Raw genomic sequence first — 20,472 nt, forward strand, 5'->3', positions numbered from 1 at the left:
TATCCCCCTGACCCCTGGTTCCTCTGACCCCATCTCCTTCTGACTCCAGCTCTCACTGACCCCGGTCCCCCCTGAACCCAGTTCCCCTCTAACTCCAGTCCCCCCTGACCCCTGGTCCCTCTGACTCAAGCTCCCTCTGACCCCTGACCCCACTGACCCCGGCTACCTCTGACCCCAGCTTTGTTTGACCCTGGTCCCCTCTGACCCCAGTCCCCCCTAACCCTCCCTGTGGTTCTGCCCTGGTTGGATGAAGTTTGGGTGAAAAGTGTTTCATGTCTGGATTATTTTTGACCTGATGCAGCTTCCTGAGTGGATGGACTGAACTGAAACGAGTCCTCAGGTCTCACTAAGACCCCAACCTCCCAGCTAGCAGATGAAACGAAAGGAAAACAACCTTTTTAACAGCTTGAATGAACATATTTTTCCAGACTCAACGCTTTCGTAAGGATCTCAGCAGGACGGTTGGTCCCTCCACTGTCCAACAATAGCTGTTGTTCCCAGACTGTCTCGATGGCGATGAGGGTCACAAATCCTGCTGTTTGTCCTCCTGTGCCGCCCGCTGAAGATGCCTGGCGGGTGGGACCCTGGACCAGCCGAGAGTTGTATATTTTCTTATCTCCGACATTTTTGGTTGGCCCTGGGAACACAAACTTTAGCCAAACCTGTTTTATCTGGCCAGCTGTCCCGGCCTCCGTACCGAGGACCCGGTTTGTGTACATGTGGGACCTCAACGCGCTAAAAGACACACTGGAAGAAAGGTTTTGTTTTTCTAACATTCCATCTGGACGATGAGACCGACCCGACTGGGTCCGTCAGAACCTTTCTCCTGGTGATGTTTGAGTACATCAGACTGTTTAATTTATTGACGTCGAGCAGCAGGACGGGATCAGGGGACAGGGCGCCGTCCACGCTTCCTTTCCTATTTATTGGTGCCACGACGGTTCTGTTTGGCCCGGTCTGTGCGCGGCCGTGCTCGGGTCTAGCTTTAGGACTCGGCTCTCTTTCGTAACCTGTATCATGTATATATCAGTGTATATAGTCGTCTTCTACTCTCCTGTTCTCGTCTCTTTTCTGCCTGTTTTTACAGCCTGGTCTCGCCGGCCGGCCGCTGTTGCCTTCGTCCCGTTTTAACGCGTTTCCTTTCATTTATTCCTGTTTCGTTCACGCCGCCGCGTCATCTGATGTCATTTTATTTTATAAGATGTTTGAACTATGATAAAGGGTTTGATCACTATCTCAGATCTGAGGTGGTGCGGTCCGACCCATCCACGTCAGGGCGGTTCTGGTGTGAGGCAACGTCAAGCTGGACTCTGACTGTAGCTCCCATTTATTCATATAAATGTGGCCATTTTTATAGAAACGGATGCACATATTTCAGATAATCATGGGGGGGACTGAAGTTGGTTTCCAGCACACGGTTTATTCAGCCTGATTTTACTGAACTTTTGTCAGATTTATTTGCGGTTGTAACGTTTGAAAGAAGTTTGTCGCTGCAGCCGGTCCGCTCGGCTTCAGAACCAAAAACCAGTTTTCTTTTTAAAACTTTGTACAAATTTCAGCCAAATATGAGAAGTGAAGCAGGTGGAGCAGCAGTCCGTTCTGAAAATCCCTCCCGAGTCTCAGGAACTTTGGTGCAGATTCCCGGTAATCTGGACGTGATCGTGTTGAGTTTGATTGAAAACATCAGGATAACCTGGATAGTGCAGCTGTTTTCTGTTAAACTCGAGATGACGCCTCATGTAGGGTTAGCCGTCGGCTCTCAGCTTCACACAGAACCCCATCAAACTGTAAGTGTGTTTGTTCGGACCGGTTTGAGCGATCGGAGCAGCGAGGCTGGAGCTTCTGGACGATGGTTGATGAGACTCCTCCTGTTCCCTCGCCGTATTCCTGTGGAGCTTCCTTCCTTTTATTTATTTTTTTTACCCTACCTGACCTGTACAGGGTTTCTGATGTCCGAGTCACGTGCAGCTGTGCTCGAGTCCTAACAGATGTGTGGGGAGGGGCTTGGCCAGATGTGGCACATCCTGATAAATCTGACTGAAAACAGGAATTTTCTCGTTCTTTGTGGTAAAACGTTTGGCAGCTGGAAAACGGGCGTCCATCATGTTTGAGTCCAAGTTGCATCGATCTGCTTTCTCGCCGGGTCATTATTATTATTATTATTATTATTATTGCTTCTGCTCTGTGGCTGTAATAAAATACAAACGTTCTTTGACAGGAAAATAACTATTATGTGAAATTTCAATCAAGATTAAAATGTCTGTGAATTTGTTTCATTCGTCTGATTCTTAAACAAAACAACTCAAGTCACAGTAAGTATTTGTATTTATAACAAAACATCTCCTAAAACCAGGACTAGAGGAACAGTTCTGTGGTAGAAACGTTGTTCATGTGGCAAACTTCTTCTGTTGGACCGGCGCCGGCAGCTGAGACACGATATCCAGCAGGGGGCGCTCCACCACGACCAGGGAGTGGTCCTCCATCAGGTCCACACACAGGAGGTTCTGAGAGGAATCGACACACACGTCACACACCTTCACCTGCCCTGGTATAGGTCAAAGGTCAAAAGTCCATCTAGAAGAAACTAGACACCTCGAGGAAAGTTTGAGGTTCTGTTGGGATAAGTGAGCCCTCAGGTTGTTCTGACAGGTGTGCTGCCTACTGGATGACCCGATGACCCCCCAGAACTGAAACACACCACTAAAAGATGCTTTCTAGAACTCATTCAACTCAAGTTTAATTATAACGCACCAAATGACAACAAGAGTCGTCTCGAGGACCTTCACACTGTAAACATTCATTACAGGTCAGTTCATTAAGCCAATCAGAAAAAAAGATTCCTATATAAGGAACCCAGCAGGTTGCATCGAGTCACTGACTAGTGTCAGAGTCTTCAGAGCAATCCTCATACTAAAGCCCCATTCCCATCTGTACCGGGTCGGCCCAGGCGGGTAGCCCCAGTCGGCCCCAGCCTGGCCCGGTTGTTTCCACACATCCTTGCTTAGGTATAAGCAGTCAGAGACACTTTCAGCTTCTGGGTAATCAGCATGATAATGAATTGAGCATGCCTTAAGCCCATGTGGGCTGGTTCTACCCACCAATCAGAGGCTTGCTGTAGTGGAAGGTGTGAATTTGCTGTCAGCAGTGGGCGTGTTGGCCCTGGTCGGCCTGAAGCAGACCCCCTCGAGAAGAGGGCTGAGAATGAGCCTTGGTTAGCTTGGAAGAATACCAGGCCACTCAGATATGTAAACAACCTACGCTACCCGGCCCGGGCCGACCCGGTACAGATGGGAATGGCCCTAAAGTAAGCATGCAGCGACAGTGGAGAGGAAAACTCCCTTTTAACAGGGAGAAACCTCCAGAGGATCCTGGCTCAGTATAAGCAGCCATCCTCCACGACTCACTGGGGATGGAGAAGACAGAGCGCACACACACACACACACACCATATATACAAATTAATGTGTCTATGGCTACATTGTGATTTCTTAGTAAATATTCTATTTGGCGAGAGAGAAACTTTATTGTATTTATCCTAGTGAATCTATAATTAAGCGGGTAAACTAGTAGTAGCACATTCAATGTCAGAATAAAATGTGATCAGGGACTCATGACGGTCGTTGTCTGACAGGAAGTGACACAAACCATCAAAATAAAAGCCGATCAGATAAATTGACACCAACACTGGTGACATAGACGAGGAACTGAATGTCGTACCTGGAAGTTCCTGTACACCTTGAAGGCGTGGCTGTTTCTGAGCCGTTCTCCCAAAGAAAGACTCTGGAGAACCGACTGATTGTAGAACCTCGTCTTCTCTTCAGGAAGCGGCTAAACCCAGAAATAAATGCCATCAGAAAAAAATGAAGTTCTAATTAAAATAATCACTTTCTTAAAAGAAGTTAATAAAATCAGGTGTTTGGTATGGTGCTGGTTTCCATCGAGGCTGAAACTGAATCGGACTTGTCATTTTATGAAAATAAGAGTGAATAAAAAGTTGAATTAAACAAAATAAAGGGCATAAACTAAATGTGCGTGAAGAATATCTGGAATAAATATGATTTAGCTTCATAATTAATATAAAACTGTTCTGATGTTTAATGAGCACGGCGTGATTTTATGGAGCTTTGGCGCCCCCGAGTGGACAGATCAGGCGGTGAGAGGAGACTAGATGCTCTGCCGCCTCAGTGTTTGAACGCTGTGTTTTAGTTATTCTTGGTTTTAAACTTTCTAAGGGAGATTTAAGCAAATCTTGTTTTTTTTTCTAATTAAACAAAACTTTTAGATGATATCAGTGACTAAAAACCAGAACATGTTTTTTTTTAATCAGTTCGTGCTTTTCTCGTGTTTGAAAAGCGATTTGTCAATAAAGTTAATTTGAGTTGAAACACAAAGTGCTCTCATACCAGAATCTGGTCGACGATGCAGAACATGGAGGTGTCGTGCAGAAGGATGTGAGTCGGGTTATTGGGATTGAAGGTGACCCGGGTGATGGGAGCGTCCCTCTGCAGCCACAGCGGGTGCATTCCTTGTTTCTGTAGCTTCCGGCTCCACGCCGTGAACTCCTTCTGCTTCAGGGAAAACTCGAAGATCTGCAAACAAACCAAAGCTCAAAGATCCACCGTTCGCCTTAGAACACACCGACTAGACGGATACGCTGCTCCCACCTGCTGGTCCGCGTGAACGGAGACGAGGCTGCAGCTGAACGGGTGGATGGAGACAGCCGTCGGACAGGATCCACACACCGGAACCGAGCAGTGGAGCTGCAGGGAGACATTGAGATCAGCTGGAAGTAAACGACACGGTCCGGGAATGATCCAACACAAGCCGGCTCAGAGGAGTTCTGGGTCTGAACTCACCTTTAGCTTGTGAACGTCGAAGACATGAATCTCTCCACCTGTGTTTGCTGTGGCCAACCAGTTACCGTCCTCACTGGGAGACAGCAGGTGGACAGGCTGTCTGGAGTCTGGGTGCAAAAAATATTACAAACATAAATCTGTGGCTTCTGCAAAACTTTATTCTATAAATGCAAATTTACCAGATTTGTTTTAAAAATTAAATCCACTGCATGTGATGATGTCATTAAACCCAGGATGGCTGGATCAGGTTTCAATTTGAAGTAAAAAACAAACAAACACTGGAGTTAATTTATTTTTTTACTTGTGGGTTCTGCTGAACCAGGTGAGATCTCAGGTGTTTCCACTACAGATGTCCCGATACGACACCGATATTGCAGTCTTCAGTTGTAACCAATACCGATATCAATCCTTTACGACATCAGCACAGATCATAAATACTTTTACCTATTTTGTAGTGGAAAGTATGAAAGGCTTGATCAAGTGGTGTTACTCAATCGGAGAACAAGAGCCGATAACGGTAAGTATTTTTCTAACCATCTGACATAATGTAAAACTGATGAATGGTAAAAACTACAAATTATCACTTTGAAGTACAAAATACTAACTGAAGGTCACTTCAGTTACTTTTTGCTGTCATGGTAGGAACTGCTGAGCTCAGACATGAGAATAAAAATACAAGATTTGCTGGAATGAAATTTAAAGCGCACCGGATCACTTATATCGGAGATTTTTGTTGCAGTCCGATGTAATCCGACAGTTTTTGAGCAGATATCGAATGACTTCAGATGTCGATATCAGAACAGGACATCCCGAGTTTCCACACGACTGAACTGACCTTTCCCACCGGATCAGCCGACGGAACTCACCAGACGGGGGTTTGAAGGTATGAAGATATTTGCACTCCAGCTCTTTGACAGAAGCGACGATGACCGACGACAGAATGGAGGAGGCGAAGAGTTTGGAGGAATCAGAGGAGAAACTCAGCTGATGGACCGAGTTCAGTTCTTTAGGGAGTTTGGACACCTGAAGGCGAGAAAGAGGGACGAGAGGAGCTGGAATTCTTTCTGGAAAAATTCTGAGTGAGATGAGTTTTGAACCCACGAGTCTGAAAACATCACAGGGTTGACTTAATTTCTCCCCAAAATATTTAAACGGGCACCAAATGAGCAGGTGTGTGTGGAGCTCACCTTGTTGATGCTGATGTTGTTGTCCAGCTGCAGCCTGTAGAGACGGACGCTGGAGACGGTGGCGTACGCCAACCAGCCTCCGCATGGAGACAAAGCACTACAGCAGATGTTATCCTCACCCTGTGACACACACACACACACACACACACACACACACACACACACACACACACACACACACACACACACACACACACACACACACACACACACACACACACACACACACACACACACACACACACACACACACACACACTTCTAATTAAACTAACCTCTTCGCCAGTACCAATCTAACCTGATGACATTTGTGGACCTTTGTCCAAAGCTCTTTCAGAATAAAAGCATGGGTAAGGAGTAGCTCAGGTGGTAGAGCGGGCTGCCTCATGATCGGAGGGTCATGGGTTCGATCCCAGCTCCCGCCAGGGGTATCCTGCTGTTGTGTCCTTGGGCAAGACACTTCACCCAACTTGCCTGTGTTAGTGGTGGTCAGAGGGGCCGACGGCGCCAAATGGCAGCCTCGCCTCTGTCAGACCTCCCCAGGGCGGCTGTGGCTACATAGTAGCTTACCATCACTAGCAGTGTGTGAATGTGAGAGTGTGTGAAAGCGTCTTTGGGTGTCTAGAAAAGCGCTCTATAAGTTCAATGCATTATTATTATTATTAAAACATGAGCCTGCTTCTACCTATAGAGCACGCCTGAAGCGAGCTCAGAATCCAGTCCTATAGTACTTTCTACACAACACTGTCAACCACAGTGCTGTACAGTTAGCGCAGATATAAAACACTACAAACACCAATAATAAAAGACATCACAGTTAAAAATAAATCTGGATAAAGACGCTTAAAAAACACCATTGGAATATAAAAATCAAACAAGAGTGGATGTACAACAATCAGATCGTGTTAAAACTTGGCGAGTAGAAGTGAGTCTCGAGAAGAGTTTTAAAAACCACAAGCGAGGAGGCTTTCCTGATGTTGACGGACAGCTGGTTCCATAAGCTAGGAGCAGCCACACCTATCACGTCTCCGCCTCGCCCTCGGAGAACCCGCTGCAGCTGGTCAGCCGACCTCGTAGGTGGATCGTACGGCAGGAGAATGTCTGAGAGGTATGCCGGTGCCAGCCTTTTTAAATTCTACAAACTGGAATGCGGTGAAGAGGAGCTAGCGCCGGGGTGATGTGATCATGCCTACAGGTGCCTGTTAGCAAACGAGCTAGCTAACATTCTGCACCAACTGCACTCTTGAGACATTCTTGACTCGCCCCAGTATAAAGACCATTCTAGAGGTAATAAAAGCATGAATGAGTCTTTCCACGTCCCCCTTTACCAGGACGGACTGAACCGTAGCGTTTCCTTACCTGGAAAAGGAAGATTTTACACACACAGTTCATCAAATTTCAGCTGAGTCGACCTCGACCCCCAGAGAAATCGCGGCTCTTTGAATCCTCATTCCAGCTCACCGCAGACTTATTCCTGACTCCATGAATGAAGCTCAGGTGGACTCGATCCTCGCGGATTCAAGCGAGGAAAGACAAACAAGGTCCACTCGCGTCTGCAGGAAGGAGCCACGTCCCTCTCCCAGACGGAGCAAGAATTATTCATTCACGCCTACGGGGACGATCACAACTAAAATAGAGACCACCAGCTGCTTGATTAAAGCTGTGTAGCTGCAGCCATTTAGTTGGAACGCTCAGCGTTTCCATGGCAACGCCAGGGGCCCCCGTCAGTCACATGACCCTCAAATGTTTAAAAGTAAAACCATTTCTATGTCAAATACACATTTAGCACTCATACCACACACCGAGACAGACTCACGTGTGTCATTTAAAACAAATATTAGCGCGTTTGCCGTGAGGTTGAATCATTTCTGTTTGTTTTTAATAAAGCACCTTTTGTTTATGCTGCTGTGATATAAAGCAGCTTTTTTATTTTCAGGTTTCACGCGTTCTGTGCCACGAAGAAATAAAATAACCTGAACCTCGGCGAGAAGCACGGACTGTGACCAAGTTTTATAATCTCATAAATACAGTATTTCCATCACATATGGATTATGATGGCAGCTGTAAGGTAGTTTAAAGCTACGGTAACATATTAAGTTAATGATATGGGTCCATCCCAAACAAAAGCTGATGTATAATTATACTTATTAATAATGCTGACATCAGGAGCAGGAGTAGGACTTATGTTGGAGACCAGTAGCGGTTTTAGGCACGGGCAGACAGGGCAGTTGCCCGGGGCGGCATTTTTTCATGACACAAAAAGGGCGCACAAGCGCTGAGTAAAAAAAAAAAAAAAAAGGAAATCTGCGCCGCACCGAGGTTTTCTATTATCTGTCATATGACCGTGTCTGGATTGGAAACAGCACGTTGGCGCCCCCTGCAGCTGCAGGCGCTCCGTGCGCCGTGTGTGTATGAAGAAGAGGTTGGGGAGGGGTGCGGCGGGGGAATTCACCTCTGGGTGGGTCCAAATGAAATGAGCGGGTAGGGGCTGAATCAACTATCAACATGGCTAAAGTCGATCACATCTTGATGTTCTTCCACATTTCATTCATAATATCATAAACACAGGCCTATCATTCTTTCAGGTGTTTCTGAATTGTGTGAAATGGCCGAATAAAAAAAGGAAAAAAAAAAAAACGATTTTGTGGTCACCCCCCATCAAGGTCAAATTGTTTAGTCCTGACTAAAGGAAACTTATTGAGTCAAGAGCCAAACAGAAGAGATGAACATAAAAAGGCTAAAACCAACAGGTGCCCGATTCAGGAATAAAAAAGAAAAAAAGAGGAGAAAAATAAAGGTATGTACGCTCTCATGATGAATGTTTTCAATTTTTTGAACCAGTTAACCGAGATTTTAACGGTTAAATTCGGTCAACTAGTTGCTAACAGAGCTAATAGGGCTGAAATATTGAAACGAATATTCAAATGGTTCGAATAAATTCCTTGGATCATTTTTTTACTGATTCAAACTAGGATTTGTTAAATGCTCGCTGCAGCCTGTGGCCTGCCTGAACAACACACATGTTGATCAAGTTCACATAATAATAAATAAAACAACTCTACAAGCAGAAGAAAACTCCCCAGTCACCACTAACTATCCTGGTTATTTATTGCAGATGGCTGCACTGATTATTTTTTACCTGGTTTGTTCTGTAAAAGTTGGCATTTTTGGTAGTCTACAGTTTTTTTTATGTCAGTTTAAATTACAATTTCAGAGGCAATTCTAAAATATTATGGATCATGATAAAGATCTATTGGAGATCTACCACAACTTTTGGACTGCTCTGCCAGTCACTGTGGCTCAAGCTGAGAGGAGCTTTTCAAAACTTGATCGTCGTACCTGAGGTCACCTATGTTTCAGGGGCGGCTCACTAACCTGGCTCTGATTCGTATCAATCACTCAGTAGGGGAGCAGATTTCATGTGATGACATTATTGATGACTTTGCATCAAGGTTAGGTTTTAATTTTAGTTTGTGTTTTCTGTTCTAAGTGCAGTGCTGTAGTGATTATCTTTAGTTTGTTATGTGTGAAATATTTTTGCTATTTAGAATATTTATTATATATTATGTGCATATATTCTTAATATTTAGTTAGTTTAGTTGTTTTTGTATATTTGATTCTATATATTTTGATACAGTATATAATGTATATTGCTTTACATTCTGACAACTTCATAGTAATTAATGTAAATATGTGCAACTTAGAAAAATGAATGTTCAATAGTCGTTCTAATAAAACATGCCTGTTTGTAGAAAACGTGTGTGTTCGTGCAGGTGGGGTGGTGTGGTGGTGGTGGTGAGGGCGGTTGGGGGGGCGCTCAAAGGGGGCCTCGCCCGGGGAGTAATTCCATGTAGAACCACCACTGTTGGAGACACCTTTGAAAGATAAAGGAAGCTTTGTGACCTACTGACGACTCGCATCGGGCGTGAGACGAGTTATCGTCTTTGGAAATAAGGACATGACGGAGGTTACTGCTCAGCTCTGCTCCAGAGGAATAAAGACAAAGACCTGGCTTAGATATCTTCATGTCATAATGGATTCAGACCTGAGCTTCACCAGTCACACTAAAGCATCAGGCTTACAACTGAAAGGCTTGCTGAGGACTGTAAAATGAACCCTTTATGATCCAAAGTCGCAATATTGCATTTAATGAGCCACACCTGCAAATATAATCCCTCACAAAGTTACTACTTTACACCAGAGGTTAGTGGAGACATGCAACTTCAATCTGAGCAACACTTCTGTGTGTTTCTATTGAAGTATTTGGTGTTTATAGTTTGACCACCACCACCCTATCAGGAGGCTCCCGACTGGGAGGAGAGGAGTGGAGCACACAGAGGAGAACCTCAAAGGCTGACTCTGATTCTGAAGAGTAAAGCCTGATTTATGCTTCTCCGTCTGCGTCAGTGCGGAGACACGCAACGCCATTATCCGTCCTTGCGTAGGGCTCCGGCAGGCACGCAGGTACGTACGAAGTCGAGCCCACATTTTTAAACATCCGTCGAACGAGACGGATTACGCAAGCTTGTGATTGGTCAGGACGCCGCTGTTGTTTACAGCGCCGCCATTGCAAAGAGAGCCGAGGATAACTAGCGGCAGACACGGAGAAGCTTGAAGAATACCTCGCGAAAAAACTCTAAAAATATGAACGTTTCATCCTCCCGTGACTGGAGGAGTGAAAAGATGCGCAGCAAGCGTTTTATTTGTGGACGGAAATGACAGGAAACGTGGGTTTAGAGGTGGGGAGCGCATGAAGCGGTGGGAGAATGAGAGACAAATATGTCTGTGTTAAAAGTCTCTTATATACACAAAAAACACAATATAAACACACGATCTTGGACCGATACATGACAGGATACCACAGAACAGCGCTACGCCCTCTGTTGTCCTGCTGGGGAATTGCTTTGCAACACTCCCCAGGAGACGGAGAAGTGTGAGAGCAAAACGCTTCCGTCAGTCCGTGCGTGTCTGTCGCTTGCGGAGAAGCATGAACCAGGCTTAACAATCACCCTCTGATGAAGATGTTCTCTCATCCAGTGAGGGAGAAAGTGGCCGCTGTGTGCTTGGTCAGAGTAAAGACGCTTCACACATGATGTTCAGGACATGGTGGGTGCAGAAAGGACGGTAAAAACACCAGAAATGGTGACAGACGTAGCGGGCGTGTAAAAGAAGAAAAAAAGCCGGCCAGATGTGAAGCGTGCGTCATGATTGATTTGAGTAGCGATCGAAATAAAACAGCATTACTAAAAGCGGAAAACTTTACCTTTGAAATCTGAGTGTAACATTTTTATGAAGGAAATTCCCACGAGGGTGGAGCGAGGTGAAGCCAAAACGGGGTTCAGCCGACCGCCTGTTTCGGCCATGTTGGTTCACTAACTTTGGCATTTTGTCCGAAAACCAAAGAATTGAACCTTTGGGTCATTTTCAGCAGAAAAATTTCAGTGAACGAATTTTCGGTGCAGCCCTACGTGCCACCACAGTGAATGGGCGGGGCTTCAGGTTGGCCTCGCTCCAGGAACCGAACTTGGGAAAATCGAGCCGTGATCGCCAGAGTGAGCCTGGCTTATGAGATTAGCTGCTTCATGGAACGGCCCTCAGGTTCCAGAAGCTTCTACTGAAGACACGACAGCAACTCACCTTCCTCTTGAGCTGGATCAGTTTCTCTGGATTCCTCTTCACAGGTAGACGGTCACCTGGTTTACCTGGTAACACACAGAAAATTTAATCTAGACAAGCAGCAAACACCAGACACAAACCGACCCACTCGCAGGTTAGAGGTCAGGCGTGTGTGTGCGCGCGTCTCACCATTCCCGTCGCTCTCTCCAAGCCTCCACAGCTCCAAATGATCAGAAAACTGGAAGAGGAGCAGCCCAGCTTTCTTTGCACAGCTAACGAGATTTCTCTATGAGGAGAGCGCACAAAAGTTAAGCACATTGCCATGGCGACAGCCTTGACCTAAAGCATCTTTAAGTCACTTTCTCTGGGGACCTGATAACTGGGATCAGAGCTCTTGGAACATCTGGACTCAGGTTGACTTCAGCCTTTATCGACTCTCGGGATCATCCTGAACTTAATCTAGATCCATCCTCTTTACATCTGGCACTAATAAGCTTCCAAACATCTGGACTCACATGAGGGAAAATGATTTTACGCATCGCAGACTCCTGGGTGTTCTTCTCCACTTTGTCCAGCAGGGGTCGCACCACCAGTTGGGTGTCCACTCCTGACAGAAAACATCGTCATAATCACTGAAATCATGGGTAACGGATCAGCAGCTCCGGACTGGATCAGCATCTGCCCACATGCACCTACAGATAAATTCACCAACCTCCAGAAACCACAGCCGTGTCGGTGTGAACCAGCGCCCTCACGTCATGCGAGTGGCTCTTAAAGGTCCTGGTTCTGACCCACTGCTTGTCCTGCTGGTCCACCGTGGAGGAGATGAACTGGAACTGGACAACGGTTCCCTCCGACGTTCCAGCGATCACGCTGCTCTCATCCTGTAGGACAGAACCGTTTCAGGGACCGGCACCAAACCGCCGGCTTCAACGTGCAGCTCGGGTCTCATCTCTCACCGGTGACACGGCTAGAACCAGGACGTCCCACTTGGTGAGCAGATGAGTCCGGACCAGCGTTCCGGTGATGCCATCCCAGATCTGGACCTTTCCAGCAGAATCGCCACTTATGATGGTGTGGTCAGACAAGAAGGCGACGCTCCACACCACCACCTCCTGGCTGTTAGAGGTTCGCTGGAGGCCTCGCTCCACCAGCAGTCTGTGTGTGGCGTGACCTGGTGTCAGGACCGGAAACAAGATTTAAATCCAAATTAAATTACAAATTTTTCCATCCATCCATTTTCAACCACTTATCCGGAGTCGGGTCGCGGGGGCGGCAGTCTAAGGCGAGAGGCCCAGACTTCCCTCTCCCCAGGCACTTGGGCCAGCTCCTCCGGGGGAATCCCAAGGCGTTCCCTGGCCAGGTGAGAGACATAGTCCCTCCACCGTGTCCTGGGTCTACCTTTAGGTCTCCTCCCAGTTGGACGTTCCTGAAAACCTCACCAGAGAGGCATCCTGACCAGTTGCCCAAGCCACCTCAACTGGACATTCTCGATGGGGAGGAAAAGCAGATCTACTCCGAGCCGCATCATCTGCATCCCCTCCACACCTTGGCTGCTCCTAGAAATCCTGTCTATAAAGGTTATGAACAGCATCGGTGACAAAACAGCAGCCTCGGTGGAGTCCACCTCTGACCGGGAACGAGCCCGACTTACTGCCGGCAATGTGGACCAAGTTCTGACACCGGTCATACAGGGACCTAACAGCCCGTATCAGAGGTCCTGGTACCCCATACTCTCAGAGTACACCCCCCCCAACACACACACACACAACACACACACACACACAACACACACACACACACACAGGGTCCCCCTAGAGGGACGCAGTTAAACGCCTTTTCCAAATCCGCAAACACATGTAGACTGGTTGGGCAAACTCCCACACACCCTCCAGGGTTCCCCTAAGGGTCTAGAGCTGGTCCAGTGTTCCACGGCCAGGACGAAAACCACATTGCTCCTCCTGAATCTGAGGTTCGACAAGCCGATGAACCCTCCTCTCCAGGACCCCTGAATAGACCTTACCAGGGAGGCTCAGGAGTGTGATCCCCCTGTAGTTGGAACACATCCTGCGGTCCCCCTTTTCAATAGGGGGACCGCCACCCCAGCCTGCAAGTCCAGTGGAACTGCCCCCGATGCATGGACGAAATTTTCACTTTAGAAGTGGGGGGGACACGGGGGGGTATCTTTACAGCATGCTCTAAGGGGAAACAGGCTTCAACACAAACGGTTGTTTTCCGCTTGGTCCTAGAGCTCAACCAGTCTCAATTTAACATAGCGTAAATATTGTTTTTGATAGTAAAAAGTGCAGGGGTCAAAACTTGACTTTGGAAAAAGTGGGGGGGACATGTCCCCCCTGTCCCCCCCCGAATTACGTCCATGCCCTGATGTCCTATGCATCCAGAGACTTAAGGAACTCCGGGCGGATCTCATCCACCCCGGAGCCTTGCCACAGAGGAGCTTTTTAACCACCTCAGTGACCTCAGCACCAGAGATTGGAGAGCCCAACCCAAAGTCCCCAGACTCTGCTTCCTCACTGGAAGACGTGTCAGTGGGATTGAGGAGGTCTTCGAAGTGTTCTGCCCACCGATCCACAACGTCCTGAGTAGAGGTCAGCAGCACACCGTCCCCACTATAGATAGTGTTGGTAGTGCACTGCTTCCCTCCCCACCCTGAGGCGCCGGAAGGTGGACCTGAATCTCCTCAAAGCCGTACGGAAGTGTTGCTCGATGGTCTCACCAAACTCCTCCCATGCCTGGGTTTTTGCCTCCGTGACCACCCGGGCCGAATACCACTTGGACTGCCGGTACCCATCAGCTGCCTCTGGAGTCCCACAGGCCAAAAAGACCTGATAGGACTCTTTCTTCAGCTTGACAGCATCCCTGACCGCCGGTGTCCTCCAGCGGGTCCGGGGGTTGCCACCACGACAGGCACCGACAATCCTGCGGCAGCAAGTCCGGTCAGCCGCCTCGTCGATGGAAGCACAGAAGACGGCTCATTCGGACTCAATGTCCCCCAATTCCCTCGGGACGTGTTGAAATTTTTGTCGGAGGTGGGAACTGAAGCCCTTTCTGACACGAGACTACGCCGGATGTTCCCAGCAGACCCTCAATACGTTTGCCAGGTCTGACCGGCTTCCTCCCCCACCATCGAAACCGACTCACCACCAGGTAGTGGTCGGGTGAAAGCTCCGCCCCTCTCTTCAGTGTCTCTGACATTTTTTAGACAACCTATTCTAAATATAATAAATAAATAAATGAATGGATGAATGGATGTGGTTCATATCCCTTCTGAATGGACTTACCCGTCTCTGCGTCGAAGATTTTGATCATGTCCAACATTCCTGCAGCGATCTGGGATCCAGTCGGATGCCAGGACAGGGAAATGATCCGACCTAACAATTCAGAAACCATCAGATTTCATTCTGCTCCTTAAATATTCGTGCTTGAAATGTACCGCTTTTTGAGGAGACGCAGCAGGTGGAGTGAGTGACATCATCAACTGGCAGGTAAATATATGTAAAAAAAAAAATCTCCAAAAATGTTACAGCTTAAACTTAGATTCTGTTAAAAACATAAAAAAAAAAAATCCAACTTCCAGCCACCCTTTAAACTCTGAGCTACCTGAGCTCCAAAGGGGGCGGGGCTTTCTCACCTGGTTAAACAAAATCTTATCGTTTTCTGTGCGGAAATTTCTCCATTTTTGTGATTTTTTTTCTGTATCAAACCACCGCGGAATGCCACAGCTCAACAATCCTAAATAAACCTGGAGACACCTGGTGACGCTGAACTCACCTTTCTGTCTGCTGAGGTTCCTCTGAAACTGAATCCTGTCCTCCAAAACCTCGAACATCTTCACGGTGCCGTCCTCACACCCAGCCTGTCAAAATAAAAAAGATCCACTGTTAAATAACCGTCAACAATAAACAGGAACTGCTGAGTGCAGTCAGATCTACAGACCGCCAGCAGGGTCCCCTGACTGTTGCTGCTGATGGTCCAAATGGGCCCCCCGTAGGCCTCCATGCTGTTTCTGGGCCTCAGGTTCTCCAGGTCATACTCTGTGATCTCTCCATCCAAACCGGCGCTGAACAGACGCCGGCCCACCCAACACAGCGCCTCCACGGCTTTTCCATCCCGACCAGGAATCACCTGAGAATGAGAACCAAAACATCGGTTAGCTTCTTCTGACAAACGAATAACTCATGCTCTAACTCTCGCTGCTGCTTTTCCAAGCTGTTACCTTCTCTTGATAGTAGTTGTCAGCAAAGTTAAAGATCTCCACGGCGCCATCGGCTCGGGCCACCGCCAGCCGCTCCGTGTGGCTGTTGAACGCCATGACCCGGATGGCGCTGGGCATGTGGTTGAAGAAACGGATACGATGCACCTTAAACTCGCCCATCTCTTTCTGCAACAGGAAATAAAAACAATAATACACAGAAACCACAGGGAGTCCGCCAGCCCCAACCCCTGAAGAACAACAGGGACCAGGTTTCCATCATGCTAGCTTTTATCCTAATGATGTGTTCAAAGGTACTAAAGGTTCAGTAAAGTCCAAAGTTTTTGGTTATTCAGCCACATTAATTATTTTAGGTTTTTCAACTTGATGATTTTGGTCCAGGTCGATACAATCAGAACCCGCCAATCCAACCTATCGTAGCTCCATGAACAACCTCAGTTTGAAGAAACACATTAGTTCTGACCAGATGGATAAGCTAACAGCTAGTCACAATGGGGTAAGTTACTTTTAAAACAAGTCTAATCTGAGAAATGTCATAGTTGATATTTAATTAGATTTACATTACCATAAATGTCATATTCTGCAGAATTACTACATAATTTGAGCTAGAAAGAAAACCACATCTCTAAAAATCAATTTACTGCTGCAAAATAAATACAAAATTATCAGTAAAATATACTAAATTACATTTAATGTGCTGTAATTTTATGAAATGTCCAATAATAGAGTTGTTTAAACAGCAGGTAGACCGTCTGAGACGCTGTTTCTCCTAACTGAGGTTGTTGATAGTTATTTAAATCAGCTGATATTTTACTAAATCAGAACATTTTAACATTCCAAACATCTGAAACGTGTGCTCGTCATGCTCGTTTACATTCACGAGTTTTAGTTTTTTCCTTCTATCCTAGAAACGTCAGGACGTCGTGAAGTTCTTATAAGTAAAATCTAGTCGTTCTGCTGTTTGATTTATTTTGAAAGGCATACCTGTCGTTCGGTGTAATTAGCATATATTTTAAACTAAATATCTTCTTTTATACCAACAATGACGCTTAAAACATCACTCAGCAGCTGAAAAACTTCAGCTACAACAACGACGCCTCCGGCTGACACGACCCTGCTAAACATGAACCCTGTGAAACAATAAAGGAGGGATTTAAACCAGCAGCAGGTGTCTGCTAGTCAGCAACAATTATTAAAAACACCAAAAACAAAGAAAATCCGTTTCTCACCTCCTGTTTCTGTCAAATGTACTTTTTTTGCATCACACGTTTCAAAACACCAGCAACCACGTTGGTGACCTCTAAACCGGAAGTAAAGCAGGAACGGCGGAAATACGTCATAGCAGTGACAGCGCGCGGAGCCGGCTGGAGTCGTTTCTGTTTTGATACTAAACCTGCGAATTAAGTTCCGTTTAAAAGCAAATTGTGGGGAAATTTAAAATAAAATCAGCTTATTTTATCACAGGAGGATGGTTCAGATAGTTATACGGTAAGAACCGAAAACTAATTTATATCCGAACTCGTTTTAATCTAAATGTAGCCTCATTTATTCGATTTAAAATATGTGTGCTGTTAATATTTTGAATTCGAGCGGATCCAGAAAGTTTAAGATGGGGAAAATGTTCAATTTTCAACCAGTCAGAAGCTACTTTAACTAATATTAATTGATATATTTATAGTTTTACACTCTTCCTGTGAGTACGCCACACTGTTACTGGTATTATCCTTTTCACGCTAACTGTGTGCAGTGCCTGTGCAATACCCGGATGCACATTTGCATGTCTGTGTCCTTGACGCTGTTTTGTCTTTGAAACTACATTTTCTAATTGTATTAGTTTTCACTTGCTGTTACAATAATGCTCTTGTGCATTTACCTGTATTATATCTTTCCTAACGAGCCTTAACGAGTGAATTCCCCACCGTGGGATCAGTGTTCTGTTCTATATGGAGACATTTGCTGTGTGTTTAGTGGTTGATGCTGGTGTGTGTGTGTGTGTGTGTGTGTGTGTGTGTGTGTGTGTGTGTGTGTGTGTGTGTGTGTGTGTGTGTGTGTGTGTGTGTGTGTGTGTGTGGTCCTGCAGAGGCAGCGTGGACGGCTGCAGCCCTCCGCAGTGGCTGCTGGTGGAGCTGCAGGGAGAGATGGTGTCCAGACACAACTCCGGTCTGGCTGGGAACGTGATGGGAGATCTGCTTTATACCAAAGAGGTGCTGAATACTCTACAACAAATCTGAGACCCACTCAAACTACAAACTAAAACACATTAGAGACCTTTGTAAGCCCATTGCAGAAACATGATGGATTTAATTATTTGGTTTAAGGTTCTGATCATCAAACGCTTCCTGCTTGAAGTGGTGATAGTTTCCACTGCTCGCGTTTATGGTTGTCAAAACAAAAGGGACAAACTTCAGAGGAGCCAGTAGACACTGTGTCATCATCACTGATGAAAATTATGAAAAATACCCAACATAACCTGACCTTTGTTGCGTTTATTTCCACCAGGGGGTGCCGGTGTTGATCGTAGGGCATCATATTCTTTATGGGAAGCTGGTCAAACTGGAGAAACCTTTTGCTGTCCTCAGAAAACATTCAGGAGATTCACCGGACAGTTATGCTGATGACGCCACTCAGATCCCCATGGAAACAGACCATCAAGGACTCACCTCCACCTCCTACACTGTGTCTGCGCTCATTAAACAGAAGCTGATTTTCAAAACACGTCCCAAACCTATCATTACTAACGTCCCCAAGAAGGTGTAGAACACCCGTGCACCGACCCTGGTCCCTGAAGGCCTCCGTCCTGCGCGGTTTAGTTGTTTCTCAGTTCCGACACACCTGAGTCAGTGGTTAAATGTCCAGTTCAAAGTGTCACAGAGCTCTGCAGAAGCTTTAAAAAAGACACAGATGTTTTGAAGCAGAGAAACACCTAAAATGTACAGGATGGTGGCCCTGGAGGAGCAGTGGACTCCACTGGTGTAGAAGAACAGTGTACCCCCATCTCCGTGGCTGGTTGGACATGTCTGAACCATTTATGTCGATGGTCTGAACTAAAGTCAGTTCAGACGGCTAAACGGTGTTTTGTCAGATACTAAAGTTTCTGTGTTGTTATTTCAAAACATGCTCTAATTAAAATACTGCTTTATGTTTTCTGCTTTAGTCATTTTTACACAGATTTAATATTTTCTCAGGCCTCAAACCCTTACAGTTATTTGTCTTTGAACCTTCTGGTTCTGCTTCAGTTTCTTTTAAACACCGAATCAGATGGACGACGTCTGTTTGGGAGACTTTGAGCCTCTGGGCCAGAAACGCCACGCAGAGGGGCTAGAAGGCGCGGCTGTCTTAAACCAGCTGGGATTTTCTTTCTTTGAGTCAGACGGCCCTTCTCAGACAAACAGTTGTAAAGAATGGGTCGTTTACATCTAACTTATGAACCATAAAATGTGAGATTCCATAGAAACATGAAATATCAATCTGATGGATCTTTGACTATTTTAACCAGAAGATCAGAACTTTTTATTGCAGGGATTAAGCAACACTTTGTATTAACTCCGAGGAAAGAGAGAGAGTCAGGTTTAAAATAGTTAAGAAATTTATTTCTACACAATTTAAACAAGACTAACTTTAAAACTCAGTGTACTGATGGACTAAGGTGGAGTGAGACGTGAGATGAATGATGGTGTGTGTGTGTGTGTGTGTGGAATGCTATTCAGAACCAGCGGATCCGGAAAAGCAGTTCTGAGTGGGAGTGATTGTTTCGCTCTAAACTTCAGTAGGAGATTTATAACACACATGAAACGGCTTCTGTCAGTCTACGTACCCCAGGGGAACCCTCCGTTAGATCCAGAATGTCGAGGTCCTCTCGGACCCTCCTTGGTACCGAAGCCGGTAGAAAAGCAGCGGTGCCGACCAAACTAGTCTTGGAATGCTTCCAGGTCACGACAGGTTATCACTGGCGTCTCCGAGACCCTGAAGGGGTCGTGAGGTTCAGCTTTTATTCTGAAGGAACCGTTGCGTGCAACAGATTTTATCCAGCTTGTCGAGGTTCTTTATCGCTGAAGAGGAAGTCCGGATGGCCGGTCCGAGTCTTCTCTAGAACACTTGAACTAAAGAAAAGGTGGCGTGGGATAATTTTTATAATTGTCATATTTTGGTTTACTGGCGAATCAGAATTTGACATGCAAACGAGGGTTTATACAAACGCCACGGATAAGCACGCCTAGCCCCAGAAACGAAGGTTCTGATTGGGTCAGACAAAAGGAAATGAGTCGTGTGACTTTAGCATAACGTGTCATCAGTGTCTAGTGCAAATGTCCAGGATTATAATTACTTGTAAAATACTATTGATCACAGGATTATAATAACAAGTAAGAACATTGTCATTTCACAGATTGACTGAACATTGGGCTCACATTATTATTGGTAACAAAGTTGTTGATTATGTGTTAATCAAAATAGTTCTTCGCTGTAACAGAGGTGAAGCAGTTCAGATGAGCAGAGTGCATGAAAGACCTTGGCCACTATCTCATGTAGATTAGGCTGTCAGAGACTTTATGTCTCTGTTCGAGCAGACGCAGCAGACCTTC

At 46.1% G+C, this 20,472-nt stretch overlaps 2 protein-coding genes across 2 annotated transcripts; one reads left to right on the top strand and one right to left on the bottom strand.

The window, feature by feature from the left end:
• Positions 1–2,307: 2,307 nt before the first annotated feature.
• Positions 2,308–17,210, bottom strand: utp4 (UTP4 small subunit processome component). The gene is made up of 17 exons (XM_015965171.3): positions 17,122–17,210; positions 15,896–16,060; positions 15,616–15,804; positions 15,451–15,535; positions 14,961–15,050; positions 12,618–12,832; positions 12,371–12,542; positions 12,174–12,265; positions 11,848–11,944; positions 11,680–11,744; positions 6,043–6,162; positions 5,722–5,878; positions 4,856–4,962; positions 4,664–4,759; positions 4,403–4,588; positions 3,717–3,827; positions 2,308–2,504 (listed from the first exon to the last, which is right to left on the bottom strand). Exons 2-17 carry the CDS (start codon positions 16,052–16,054, stop codon positions 2,388–2,390), a joined length of 2,058 nt encoding a protein of 685 aa, XP_015820657.3. The 5' UTR covers positions 16,055–16,060; positions 17,122–17,210; the 3' UTR covers positions 2,308–2,387.
• A 17-nt stretch (positions 17,211–17,227) lies between these two features.
• On the top strand, positions 17,228–19,036 carry chtf8 (CTF8, chromosome transmission fidelity factor 8 homolog (S. cerevisiae)). Its single transcript, XM_015965172.3, has 3 exons — positions 17,228–17,380; positions 17,973–18,096; positions 18,392–19,036. Exons 1-3 carry the CDS (start codon positions 17,361–17,363, stop codon positions 18,647–18,649), a joined length of 402 nt encoding a protein of 133 aa, XP_015820658.3. The 5' UTR covers positions 17,228–17,360; the 3' UTR covers positions 18,650–19,036.
• Positions 19,037–20,472: the final 1,436 nt, after the last annotated feature.

Source organism: Nothobranchius furzeri, chromosome 4 (genome assembly GCF_043380555.1).
Source record: "Nothobranchius furzeri strain GRZ-AD chromosome 4, NfurGRZ-RIMD1, whole genome shotgun sequence".
In the NCBI taxonomy this organism is placed as follows: domain Eukaryota; kingdom Metazoa; phylum Chordata; class Actinopteri; order Cyprinodontiformes; family Nothobranchiidae; genus Nothobranchius; species Nothobranchius furzeri.

What these genes read in the sequence shown, in the direction of transcription:
- utp4 (XM_015965171.3), bottom strand. Translation starts at nt 16,054, where the DNA reads ATGGGCGAGTTTAAGGTGCATCGTATCCGTTTCTTCAACCACATGCCC. An exon ending in ACAACTACTATCAAGAGAAG is followed by an intron (nt 15,805 to 15,895) that starts GTAACAGCTTGG and finishes TCTCATTCTCAG; the next exon opens with GTGATTCCTGGTCGGGATGG. An exon ending in AATCTTCGACGCAGAGACGG is followed by an intron (nt 12,833 to 14,960) that starts GTAAGTCCATTC and finishes TCCTGACACCAG; the next exon opens with GTCACGCCACACACAGACTG.
- chtf8 (XM_015965172.3), top strand. Translation starts at nt 17,361, where the DNA reads ATGGTTCAGATAGTTATACG. An exon ending in ATGGTTCAGATAGTTATACG is followed by an intron (nt 17,381 to 17,972) that starts GTAAGAACCGAA and finishes GTGGTCCTGCAG; the next exon opens with AGGCAGCGTGGACGGCTGCA. An exon ending in ATCTGCTTTATACCAAAGAG is followed by an intron (nt 18,097 to 18,391) that starts GTGCTGAATACT and finishes TATTTCCACCAG; the next exon opens with GGGGTGCCGGTGTTGATCGT.